The sequence below is a fragment of the Ascidia mentula genome, chromosome 2, assembly GCF_947561715.1.
Source record: "Ascidia mentula chromosome 2, kaAscMent1.1, whole genome shotgun sequence".
Classification (NCBI taxonomy): domain Eukaryota; kingdom Metazoa; phylum Chordata; class Ascidiacea; order Phlebobranchia; family Ascidiidae; genus Ascidia; species Ascidia mentula.
Genome location: NC_138567.1, coordinates 6839724 through 6853201, shown reverse-complemented (window position 1 = coordinate 6853201; position 13478 = coordinate 6839724). Strand labels below are relative to the sequence as shown.

At 38.4% G+C, this 13478-nt stretch overlaps 3 protein-coding genes across 3 annotated transcripts; all 3 read left to right on the top strand.

Moving 5' to 3' along the window:
• On the top strand, positions 1-1266 carry LOC145889661 (uncharacterized). The gene is made up of 4 exons (XM_082980655.1): positions 1-128; positions 193-272; positions 576-716; positions 1038-1266. The coding sequence occupies exons 1-4, from the start codon at positions 74-76 to the stop codon at positions 1143-1145; spliced, it is 384 nt and encodes a 127-aa protein (XP_082836781.1). The 5' UTR covers positions 1-73; the 3' UTR covers positions 1146-1266.
• Positions 1267-5412: 4146 nt separating this feature from the next.
• Positions 5413-9502, top strand: LOC145889993 (sodium- and chloride-dependent GABA transporter 3-like). The gene is made up of 13 exons (XM_082981040.1): positions 5413-5430; positions 5486-5621; positions 5793-5924; positions 6000-6225; positions 6677-6809; positions 7379-7513; positions 7570-7673; positions 7774-7867; positions 7941-8084; positions 8296-8433; positions 8801-9007; positions 9078-9254; positions 9369-9502. Exons 1-13 carry the CDS (start codon positions 5413-5415, stop codon positions 9441-9443), a joined length of 1719 nt encoding a protein of 572 aa, XP_082837166.1. The 3' UTR covers positions 9444-9502.
• Positions 9503-9985: 483 nt separating this feature from the next.
• On the top strand, positions 9986-12793 carry LOC145888733 (calcineurin B homologous protein 1-like). The gene is made up of 7 exons (XM_082979558.1): positions 9986-10216; positions 11022-11094; positions 11258-11338; positions 11414-11523; positions 11600-11661; positions 11727-11849; positions 12024-12793. The coding sequence occupies exons 1-7, from the start codon at positions 10150-10152 to the stop codon at positions 12075-12077; spliced, it is 570 nt and encodes a 189-aa protein (XP_082835684.1). The 5' UTR covers positions 9986-10149; the 3' UTR covers positions 12078-12793.
• Positions 12794-13478: the final 685 nt, after the last annotated feature.

Sequence of the window (13478 nt, the reverse complement as noted above, 5' to 3'; positions counted from 1 at the left end):
CGATAGTGTGTTGATGGCATAATTTTTCAATTCCAGATTAAAGCTAGCTGAACAAAACTAGTTGGCAAGAATAATGAAACTTTTGATCATCGCTGCTTTGGTTACTTTTGTCGTCGCCCAGAACCCAGGTAACGATTGCAAATAAACCTAAGCATAATACAAACATTATTAAAAACAACCTTTTCATTTCAGTGCCGGTCCAACGATGCTACGATGGTGAAATTATCAACGGGGTTGAGGTCAACGTTACCATGATCGACTGCGGTGGAGAGGTATGTGTACAATAACTTTTGTTGTTATTTTTACCACGCCGGGATTCGAAAACGCGGTATCCTGATCACGAACAGTGTAACTTGGTATGAGGGTCGGTCTTATTATTGACCAATGTTACAAACCGCTCGCCATCCTAACCTTGGGTTTCAACGATATACATAGGCCATACGTTTTTTCTATAAAAAGCGTTCCGCGTAAAAATTGTCACACAGAACTGCTGTGTAAAAATGAAAATAAAACTGTTTGTTTAAGGCGACAGCATTTTCTCGAAGTTCTGACCACAATCTTTTGGCTTGTTACAGGGAATGGGTTGCCAAACCAAAATCGAAATTAACCACGGTTACAAGAAAGTGGAAAAAAGATGCAAACAGACCGAGGCTTGTGTAAGAAATACAGCGAACAACGCCCAGAACTGCTACTCGGCGTCGGCTATTGACAAGCAGGTAAATTTTCCAATGTTTGGCTTATGGATGGTAACATTATGACAATTATCATACATGATGATTTTAGTCTGATCAAGTGGTTCTCAAACTGTGCGTTTCTAGTTTCGCGAGGCAATTCAAACCTATAATTTAATGTTTTGTGAGATAAATGGATAAAATACTAAATTAAACCAGCCTTCTGCGACTGAATATGGTTAACATGGGAAAAATAGTTATAATTGGTGCGCCGCAAGTGAGGTGGAAAATTTTCCAAATGTGCTGAACGCGAAAAAGTTTGAGCACTGGTTTTATGCGTCATTCATACTTTTCCCTTTTTTTTAGGTGCGCGTCTGTTTTGTTTGTTGTGATGGCGATCTGTGCAACCTTTCCAATGACATCCCGCCGGTGGTAGTGGAACCCTTGGAACCTGAGATACCCGAGGAGCCTTAAACCGTTGTGGAGGTGTTGAATATGTGTGAAATAAACAAATCAAAATGTGAAAAAGTGATGTTTGGTGTTAACTTTTTGATGCGAAATGAAACTTTTTGCTCAATAAATTGATCCGGCAAAAGTGTTTTGTAATGAGATTATACCATTTATTATTTATTATTTGAAACAAAAACGACTAACTACAAAGTCAAAAATAAACTTGTAAGTTTAGGACGAACAAACATTCCAGCAATATTGTGAAATACGAAACATATTCACGAGGAAAGTAACTGACAACTCTAAGCTAGGCATTACATTAAGAATACAAAACCTACGCGTTGAACTTCAGGTTTGTTTGCTAATATACTTTTCCTCTTATCCGCACCAATCAACCTACACACCCATAATAATAACACGTCTCAGCACAAATTGACATGTTAGTGCCACTATAATATGGAGCGTTCGATTGCATGTCAAGATCTTGTGCGGAGAACTTAAAAGATCCAAGCCAACCGTTTTTCAACATTGTCACTACGACCATGACCGTGAACATAAATGTGAGAATTTAGCCAGAGTAAGGCCGACAAACCCTTCAAAATACACACGTCAACTTAAGAGTTGCTTGCTGAGATAGTTGAGCTCTAAAGCTTGGGCTTATGCACGTTCGTCTGTGTATTCTCCCAACGGTAACGTCATTGTAATGCAAAACCGCACATCAGCAAAAACACGGCAGCGTTTTCCGCAAGACAACCTTGGTCAAGGACGAAAGCCTGCGATAATAAGAGAGGAAACTTTTAAGTAATCTGGTAAATAGTATTATCCCTACCCAAATCACAAAGTTTGCTGCATTAGTGTGACGAAATCTGACATTGCCCTCCGAAATCATGTGTTCGTGACAGGTTTATTGTGTTTAGGTTTAAAAGAAGCTTTGGTTTCGTTTTATGCTGCAAAAAGTTTTACAGGCAATGCAGCCCAGCTCGATCACCCACCTTTTTCCCGACAAGCCGAAGCCGAACCAGACTCCCGGTGAGGTTTGAACTCACGACCCTGGGCTAACCAGGTCCAACGCTCTTTCAACCAGATCCTGTCAATCATGCCCGCATGAAACATTAATGCTACAAAAATATTCGTTTTACCGAAAGAAGCAGTGTATTTCGTTTTGGCTGTCTCCTGTCTCGATATTGGAAGTTTAGAATTTGCATGTATTTACTTTGTGGTTCACGAGCGAACTCTAGCGGGAAAAAGAAATAAAAGTACTCAAGATATACAAAAGTGTATTACAGAATATTTGTTTGACTGATAATTTTTTCATTGTTATTTTATAATTCTGTAAATCGCACCTCATACTCTTTACCACAATTGTAGCCAAAATTGTATATTGATTAGAGTAAAACGATTAGTAAGGGATTAAATTATAAAAAATTCCATTTCTGTCGAGTTAATTTCCACCCAGGTATTTTGTTTTATGTCAAAGAACTTGGTTTTATTTACTTTTTCCATCTCGCTCGGGACCCAAAAAGCCTATGGAAGGGGTTGGCACAAAATCAAATCCTGTGCTGCGGAAGTGTTGAATTTAGGTTTCAACCACAGTCCGGACAAATTAAAATCTTTTTGTCAGTATAGCTTATATGAGGACTATGATTAAAGGTAGCTTTGGAAGCCATCTTAATTCGTTTTACCATATTACAGGTCACAGTACATTTCTTATGTTGCCAGCAATTGTTAAAATTTTATGCCCGATGTTTTGAATTTAAAGTTGAGAATTTGCTTGCGCGGAGTTTGTTACTTACTAGCGACTTCTAGCGGTATAAAATAACAAATATTTAAAATTTACGAAAGTGCAGCATAATAATCGTGAGTTTGCGGCTCGTTAGATCGGAGACTGCCGAAATTATTTTCGTGGTGAATTTTTACATGTTGGTAAACCGTGTTTAAATTTCTGTTGCTTTACATCAACAAATTCTGCCTGACTTACATGCACTGGGGACATCGTACACCAAAAGAATGATTACACATATTCCGTGGGAGAAAAAACAACTATTGCACACAGTACCGTTGGATTGTAAATTGCACATTTGTAAAAAACTATAAGTACCATTACTTGAATTGAAAAAAAATATATGCTTCGAAAACCGTTGAATTCTTCTAAAACAGTTAGGCGCTTTCAGTAATTTTAATTCAATTGGGAATTGAATTGGAAATGCGCTCAGCCCAGCTTTCGTGGCGGCATTCCTTTTTTCAAGTCTTGGTATTGCATTCATCACGCGGAAGCTGGCTATTCTAGCACGTGGTAGTTTCCTATAAGGTAAAGCAATTAAGAAGCAGAAATGTGGGAAGCACTGCGTACTAGACTGTTGCTTGTGTTTCTGCTTTTAAGTCTACAACTGCAAAGCAACATACCCAGTGCGAGCCGTTTCTACAGACTGCAATGTTCGCCCGTGGAAAATAACGCTGAAACTAAAATGTTTAACATCGAAGTGGTGTTTCATCGAATTGGCCTGCCCCAATGAGCAAGATTCGACTTAAAGTTTATATCTTGTCAAAAAAGAGGACTAATTGAAGTTCCCCAATACCTTGAACAGAATGTGCAGATATTAGATCTGAGCCCAAACATAATAACACACGCAGGACGCAACGCTTTTACGCGTTATCGTGAACTAGTTGCAATTAACTCGGATGGAAATTTTGCAGCATACAATGCATCACAAACTGTCCCGGTGTGTAGTGGATCACTTGTGCTAGAAGATGAAGCGTTTGCGCTGTTGGATAAGTTAAAGTACCTCGACCTCAGCTCGAATTCAGGCTCTATACCCACATTTTCCAGTCGACTACTAACTTCGATGGTCGTGATTTACACGGCGCGATGCACCCTATTCCGAGCGACCGTCTGCGTCGACTGAGAAACTTCAAGGTCTTTCACGTTTCATCCAATTATCCGGTGATAGAAACGAAAACATTCTGCAAGGGCCGCTTCACCTCAAAGGGAAAACCTTCTGCCACCATGGCCCTGGAGTATTTGGATCTCGCCTTCAACAACTGTACATCAATACCGACATCGCTCTTGTTGGGCTAGTAAGAGTGACGAAAGTTACGAGTTTGATGCTTTCGTATGCCATGACCACACACACCCAGAAATGGGCAATTTGGTACAGAAGTGTTTGCCTCCGCAACTAGAATGCGAGCAACCGCGCTTCAAAGTTAGCGTGAGCGGGAGAGACGACCACTGTGGAACCACGCAAGTCGTTCAATTGTTGAAGATGAAGGCAAGCAGGAACACCATCTTGGTCGTGTACCACGAGTTTGCGGCAAGCCCCGAATGAAGATACGTTCTGTCCCTCGAGAACTGCTTTCATATATCGGGTCTGGATTACTGCGTGTTGGTGGCGTTCGATAGAAATGCCACTGTATCGCTCCCAACATATCTAGCTTGCAGCGGGGCGACCAAGCGAAAACGGAAAACGCTTTTCGTTCCTGAAGAAGATGACGATATGCATGTGTTATGGGTGGGGTTAAACACTTGTTCAGTCGTCGCAGATATTCCGTTCCCATAATGTTTGAGTTTTCTGTACACAATGCAGCGGTTTAATGATTTGTTGATGCATCTTGGCTAGCTTCCTGTATAGCTTTTCGTAATTCCACTTCAGCATGCATTTGTATGGAAGTGAGCACGAGACATTCCTGTTGTGAATATGATAATTTACGATGTTAGGTGCAAAATACTTGAAGTAAATGTTAATTTATCATGAACAAAGCCGATTTTACCGATGTGGTTGGTTGCCTGGGGTGAAAGCAGATGGTTTTGTCTGCATAAAGCGGAAAGTTGTTTTCTATAACCCTAACATACGGGCGGATGCAATAGTCACGTTTGTGGCGAACAATATCGATTTCGTCTGCAGCTTATATCCAGCTGCAAAAAAGGCTGTTTTGCCGTAATCGTTTTCGAAGCGTTCAACACGGAAAAACAGTATTATAAATTTAACAAGTAGTTGGTCAGAATAACATTTGGTAATATGTTACCGTAGAAGGAGCATGAATTGAGCAGAGCTTTCCTACGCACATTCAGGAATAGTTTTACATAGTTGCGCAAAACGCGTTTCTGCTGAGCAATGCAGCAGATCCTTATCGCGCAAGCAAAAGTTGAAAAATCAATAAACAAAAGTTATTTTCAACGCAATACAAAAAACGAAGCCGTTTTCTCTTAGGATTTCCGTCTTTCGGTGCAGTTTAAATCGCATAATTTCAAGTTTAGTAACTGGCCTTATAAAGACCTTGATCCTAAGAAACCACGATGGAATCTCTTGATGCCGTAAGTTTTTTTGGAAATACTTCTCATTGGTAATTTTCGGCACATCTTTATCCAGAAAGCTCTCAGAGACAACGCGGTAAGTAGACCGAAATGGAACAAGTCTTACGACTTTTTGTTCGCTGTGATTGGCTGTTCCATTGGATTGGGAAACATATGGAGATTTCCTTATCTGTGCTTCAAAAACGGTGGAGGTACGATTTGATAAAAGTGTAGTGGAATGTTATGTTTACTATACACGCTAGACCTGATTTAATTAATGTAGCTTATTGTAAGTTTGTTGTTGCATAACACCTGCAAACTTTCCCCTTCGCCAATTAGTGGTCTTTTAGTCGTTCTCGTCAAAATGCAATTATTTACTTAAGGTGCCTTTTTGATTCCCTATCTGCTGTTTGCTGTCACTCTGGGAGTTCCTGTTATTCTGCTGGAAACGTCTTTGGGTCAATATGTCCAAAGTGGATTGCTTAAAAGCTGGGCAAAGGTTCCTTTATTTAAAGGTATTTTTTAACAACATCAACATGACATAAATTGGTTTGCATTGTATACTATAATAGTCGACACTGTCTATTCAGGTATTGCTTTGGCGAACGTCGTTGTCATTCTCCACGTCAATACGTACTACCCGATCATACTGGCATGGGCACTTAAATACCTTGTGTCCAGTTTTTCTGGTGTTTTACCCTGGTCACACTGCGACAACGAATGGAATACGAAAATGTGCGTTTCCTCGAACGGAGCGAAAATAAATCACTCCGTTTTCAACAATAGTTTTTCAACGTCAGCGGAAGAATTTTGGCGGTAACTATTGCTTTAAATAAATTATCATATATTCTGCCCGGCATTGCTGCAATACGACTCTTCTGGCAATTATTTTAACATCCTGAATAACATTCTGATGAAGGCTGCATGCTGCATGGTGGTGAAAACGTCGATATAATAAAATCATTGCCAGAAGAGCCGTATTGCAGCGGTACCTTCTAATACTACAGGTCCTCTAGGTCCGCTAGGTCCGCTAGGTCCCATAACGGTCCTACCGCACCTGTAGTATTAGAAGGTTGCTGTATTGCAGCGGTAACTACTTCTTTTTGTATTTCCCTTGTACATATCAATATACGTATCTAAATAATGTTATTTTAAATCTCGGTATTGCTCTCATGGACTCCTAATACATTTGAGTGATAATATATCACACAGAAGTACCTGTGGCGTTTAACGAAAAACCATAGCACAATATTCGATGTTTCTACAGTTTTAAAGTATTGGGCATTTCGGATGGAATTGAATCCCTGGGAACCTTGCGTTCCGATCTTGCTCTGTACTTGGCCCTGTTGTGGATTGGAATCTATTTCTCCACGTTTAAAGGCATTAAGTGGACGGCAAAGGTCGGGTTTGTTCCTTGCACGGCCATTCATATTGCATTGAGTTGGAAAAGGCAAAGTTTTACCCGAATTCAACACACATACTATAAATATAATGTTTCTGTTGCCTTCGGGCATATTGTATTTTTATTAGTCTGTTCTTCTGGCATATTGACGTTTCGCCTGCTATCCGGCACGGCTTCCTCAGGATAATGGTAATGGTACTGGTACAACACTTTTGAATCACGTGATGTTATTAAAAAGGCGGGAAACAACAGTTACAGCAAGTTGTCATACAGCAGCAGGAAATACACGCACTGTTCCTTATCATTACAATGCGATTGTACTTGTGGATATGGAGCGCTTCCAGGAAAAAGCTTAGTGCGATCCACCTTCCTTTCCAAAACCTCAGCATTGTCGAAGGCAAACCGATGACCTTTTAAGGCAGCATGCTTGGCCAACGCTGTCTTACTTGCGTCTTTTGATGCAACGTTGCGGCGGTGCTCCTTATTTCTGGTTTTCAGGGCTCTTCCGGTTTCCCCGATATAGAGAACAGACTATTCAAATACATACTATAAGCTTTCAAATTACAGATCGTCTACGTCACCGCCACTCTTCCATTCATTCTGATCGCAATTATCCTTGTTCGAGGTGCAACACTTGATGGCGCTGCAGAGGGAATAAAATACTATATTTATCCCAACATTACGAGGCTGCAAGACATTGAGGTGGCATTTACCGTTGGTATCACTTCTTTTCCATTATATCGCTGTGTGTTGTTTAGGTCTGGGTGAGCGCTGGATCACAGGTTTTTTTCTCATTTGGATTGGGTTTTGGCATTCTGCTAATCTTGGGCAGCTACAACAAGTACAACAATAACTTTTACAGGTGAGGCATGTCCTTGTTCATTTAACACAACCAACAACATAATTAAATGTAACTGAAATGATGAGTCAAACGCCAATGCTTTCGTTATGGGTGTTTTCAGAAATTCGCTACTGATAGGAGCTGTAAACTCTATCACAAGTTTTTGCAGTGGATTTGCCGTCTTCTCAACACTGGGCGCAATGGCAAAGTACAAGGTTAATCTCCAAATTTTGCAAATCATTTAACCGCTAATATCGCACGTTTTAACGATTTGTCGCATTGATGCAGAACACAACAGTTGATCAAGTTGCAAGTTCTGGGCCAGGGTTGGCCTTCATCGCATATCCTGAGGCTTTGTCGCTCCTCCCATTTCCGCAATTGTGGTGTTCACTCTTCTTCGTCACAATACTTTTCCTTGGATTTGATTCACAGGTTTTTGCACTTTGTTTCTTGCAGTTGTTGCTATGCCAACTAGCCCGACCATAAGCGCTTACCAATTCAAATCATGTGCATTTTGCGTAAAACAACAACTACGCAGTTAAACAATATACGAAAGAAATAAAATGACTTGGGCTCCGATAAAACGAAAAAGGGTATGGTGACAAAGGCCAAAATATAAGTGAAGTTTTGTTTCTGGCTGTAGTTTGTCTACCAGGAATGTTTAGTGGAAACGGTGTTGGAAAATTTTTCGATGATCCAACGCCACCGATATTCAAGGGAAATGGTTCAAGGAGTATTTGCCATTGTAATGTGTCTGGTGGGGTTTATCATGCTTACAGAGGTAAGTGTTTGCCTAAAATAACCCATTACGGTAAATGCAACTTTCACCATTTACTCTATAAGCGATATCAGTGTCTATCGGTTTGTAATACGTTTTATGACGTATGTTTGCAAAAAAATACAACCATATCCGGCTATAATTGTAAATCACAGTTTAAGGAACAGTTTCAATCCTTAACCAACGTACACATGCCTATTATTTGCGTTGAGGCAATAGTTTATCCTATTATAGATACACAAGATATAACTATGTCATACAACCTATTTATGATTGCGTTTGGGCATTTTTGTATACTCTATTCAATGATTTTAAAAGGACTTTTAAAATCATTGACTTTTAAAATCATTCGCCTATTTGTACTTTGCAGGGAGGCATTTACATATTTGAGTTGTACAATAACTACGCTGTGGCGGGCTGGTGCATATTTTTCATGGTATTGTGCGAACTAGTCGCGATAGGATGGCTTTACGGAGGCAACAATTACTGGCGTGCCGTGGAAGACATGATAGGTAAAAGAAGAGGAAGGGCCTGGTTTGTTATATGCTGGAAATTTCTGGGGCCAATCACTTGCTTGGTGAGAACAAATCTCCCAAAAAAGTAATGTGCGTTTGTTTGTTTTGACGTCAAGAAATATTTTTTTCCAGTTGGTAATGATTTACTACCTTTCCACTACCTCAAGTTTAAAATATGAAGAATACAAATATCCAATTTGGGCGCAAGTGTTGGCTCAGTGCATGAGTCTCAGCTCAATAATCTTTATACCTGGGTACGCTATTTACATCATTGCAATCACATGGAGGAATGACGGTAACCTACAAGCGGTAAGCCTTTATGCTTAACAATGTTATTAAAACTTGAATGTTATCTTTATCGGTGTACTCATTTGGTTAGTTGACTTGTACCGAAAACAGTGCGTTAACATTGATGTGTTTTAGCTTTGGAAAAATTCGGATGAAGATCAAGTTTCCACACAACCAGAAGAAATGATTAGTTTTGTTTTCCAGAAATAAAATTTTGTAATATATTTATACACAGTAACGTACACAGTACAAGATGAAGTAGGCTACATCGTGAAGCCAACAAAACATTTTCTTGATTTTAACAAAACCATGTGGTACGCCACTATACTCCTATATGGCTTACCCGCATATTCGCAAGTTCGACTGCATTTATGGCGTTTGGTTCGAATGAGTTTTATTTACTTAAAATGCTTATATCTGAAACATTATTATGCACGAACTGAAATAAAGTTTGTTATTTAGGAGTGCTGCAACACAGTTATCTTGCACGCTTTTGACTTATATCATAAAATACTACAACAAATGTTTGTGTAGTGGAATTTTTGTAACAAATTGACTGTGAAATTAAATGTAACTTTTATTGCCAAAAGTTAAAAAATTCCCCAGCACCTTTTTATGTTTTGAACGGTTAACCGCTTTACGTATATTATTTCGGGAAAATGTAGAAACACCAACTTCCATACGTTAGTTTATATTCCGGTTTTATTGTTTTTGTGTGTGCTGGGCTGCAGTGACTTGTGTTTTTTTCCGAAATAAAGGTAAGTAGTATTTCGCTGTGTGTGTGTTACGTTGTCCTCTGGGTAAATAAGGATTTTTCATTACATGTATTTATATAGATTGTATATTATATAAAAAGGTCTGGTAATTCTTGACATTTAACTAAAACACTCGTGGAAACATAAGTAGGCTATACAAAATGGGGTCAAGATCATCACTACATCTGCAAGAGGAGGAGATTCAAGTTATACACAAGGAAACTGGGTGTAAGTTTTAAAGCAGTACTGGTATAATTATAATATTGGAATTTACTAATATTTTCTTGCTTGTATTCTGTTATTACACTTTCAGCAAAAAATGCCTAATTGTGTCATAAAGTATGATTTAAACTTGAAGTTTATGCTTTCACATCTCAAAACATATAACCTTTAAACCAAGTAGCAAATGTAGAATGCATAAACCAGGCAAAACATTGCACTGATTTTTACCTTTTAATGGTGGACAGTTTTGTTGATGGTGGTGTTGGAGATCTGGAAGAGAGTGAACAGTGTGCTAATTGCTGTTTTATAATCATGCAAATGTGAATTGGTATACATATAGAGCAGTGTTTCTCAAACTTTTTCCAATCACGTACCGCTCATTTGTTTTTTAATACACTGCGTACCACCGTATCACTATACCATAACTGTTATGACATACCACCAATGAATAACAATTTAGCCAATATCACCAGTTGCTTGGATTTCTTTATTGTGCATTTGTGACGCAATAGTATCAACGTGAAATTGTTGCACAGTTGAATACACGATGTCAGAATTACTTCAACAGTGCAACAATTTCACATTGATACTATTGCGTCACAAATGCTAAATAAAGAAAACTGACATCATGTATTTGCAGCAGTTTTGGCTTCTGCAAAGTGCGGCAAATTGTATAGAGTAGACTAAATGGCGTACCACTTGAAAAGCTCTGTTGATTTGCCCACCCCCTTATGTTAGACAGAAAAAGTATTATACGCAAAAGATTTAGTTTGTTTTCTAAATAGAAACACGCTTTTGTTTTTTATTTCAGTTCATTGCAACCAAATCATTAGACTATTCAGCAGATTTACCAGTCTCGACAAAGAGCAGAATGGATTTCTCACGTATGTACATTTATATATTTAAAAACCCATTGCATAACTCAACATGCATTTAGTGCATAGAATATTATATATATAACCTCCACAACTATCGACAGACAGTGATAGTATTTCTAAATGTTTGTTTTTAATTGCAAACAAAAACTTTTTAACATGTATAATGCAGGCGTGATGACTTCCTCAGAATTCCAGAACTGGCTATAAATCCTTTGGCAGAAAGGATAGTGGATTCTTTTTTTAAAAATGGGTAATTTGCTGTGTTCTCACTATCACATATTTCCATTATGTCTACATTTGCATTTTGACTACTTTTCTGCTGCAGGGAGGAACATGTTAATTTTCGGACTTTTATGAGAACTTTGGCCCACTTTCGGCCTTGCAGTTCCAAAACTCTCGAAGATGCCCTAAACAGCGTTAGCAGCAAAATTAAATGTAGGTGTTATCTCAAAAAACTCAAGACGACTTATCAATGGCATTATTTGTTAACTTCATGTTTTACTCCCTACAGTTGTGTTTTCAATATATGATTATGACAAGGACAACACCATCTCCAAAGATGAGCTTCTGCAAGTAAGATTTTTAGCCAATGTTAAAGTGTCCATAACAGAGTAAACTGATGATTTGTTTGTATTCAGGTCTTGGAGCTTCTGGTTGGTGCCAACATCAGCAAAGAACAGCTCTCGCACATAGCCGAAAGAACACTTCTTGAATGTGATGCAAACAATGATCGCCAAATTACCTTTGAGGAGTTCAAAAATGTAAGCTGTTCTCATTGTACAATTTCTATTTATTTTTACACTGCATTTGGGAAAATGCAAGAAAGTACAAAATTAGATGCAACCCAAACTCATATGAAAATTTGTCGATTTTATAGTGTTTAGTTGTTTTGAATTTTGTTTCTAAATTTAATCTATTACAATTGGATTTTGCAGCAAATGATGAAAAGTGAAATTGATTCCAAGATGAGTGTTCGCTTTCTTGACTAGATAGAATTATTTCATTCAAAGAACAAAGGAGTAATATGCAAGTCTGTATTAGTTTGTCACACATTAACCCATTATTTTACTGCCTGTGTGGTTTTTAATTGATTGGCTTTTCCCATCTTATGATACATCCAATTGCGGGGATCAAGTCGAACAAGTGTACCATTGGGTCATTGTGCTTCATGTATATCAACTGGAGTTGGTACTGAAATTGGAAGGTGTGTGTGTTTGGCAAACTGCCAAACAAGTTAACATCATAAAATCCTACTGTATGAAATGAGCGTAAAATGTTTGCATTGTAATGCTTTACTTTTCAAGTATAACCAAGTGTTGTGATTTTGCAATACAGTTAAATGTTTGCTGCAGGGTTTAATTGTGTGGTTGTAAATTATTCTTATTATATGGTTATCTCTGCCACTTTTGCTCTTAATTGCTTGAAATTACTGTGATGCGATTGTGCTGTCCCATTCATGGAACAGTTTTTGCCTGTTTCAGATGTACACCGTTGCAAATTTAATCAGGCTTTAATAACCATATGCGAAGCTTTGGCACACTACAACGTTTATAATAAATATTTGTCAATGCAGACGTCGTTATTCTGCATGGGAGTTTGCATCATAAATTATCTTGTGTAGATCAGTATTAAATATCACAAGTACATTTTGTGTATGTGTTGTGCTTTGCTGTGTGAGAGCTAATAAACTTTTTCACTTATGGCGGCCATGTGTAAAAGCATAAAGGATGGTGAAGAATGAAACCACTACTACAGCACTTGGGTGATTGCGTAACCACACAAATCGACTTTATCTATTGAAGCGATTGGCAGTAAAATGAGATATTTCGTTCTCCTGGATCATGTTTTGCTAATAAATCCAAGGCCATGTTTGTCCTGTCATGATTACAATTTATGAGTCGTAAAACGCAACGATGACGTGCTTTTAGCTTCGCGACGTACCTTCCTTGCTCAGTGAGCGTAACAGCGCCGTTTGCGGATGATGTAAACAGCTGATCTAATGACGTCATCAGGTTTGTCCATTTCTTTTAATCTCGTGTCTGTTACTTGTTTTGTTGGGTTTAGCACCAAATATGCACGTCAGTTCATATGGGATTGTTAGTTGTGGATGTTGAGGTTGTAGACAGTTTCAACATCGAATGTATTTTCACGTCGTGTCAAGCTAACTTGGAAAGAACCTTCTCGAAAAAGGTTTATTTTGCCACTGTTTGTTTGTGAAACAATCGCGATGTACCTTAACTGATTTGATTTTATAAATTTAATTTGAACCTGCTTGCTGTAACAATTGATACGTCCACTGTTTGTTCGTGCCACTTGTTTAATGAAGTAAATCATGAAACATATGTTCTTGATTTGGGTTAGGGTAGCCTATGTCATTTTGAATAAAATAT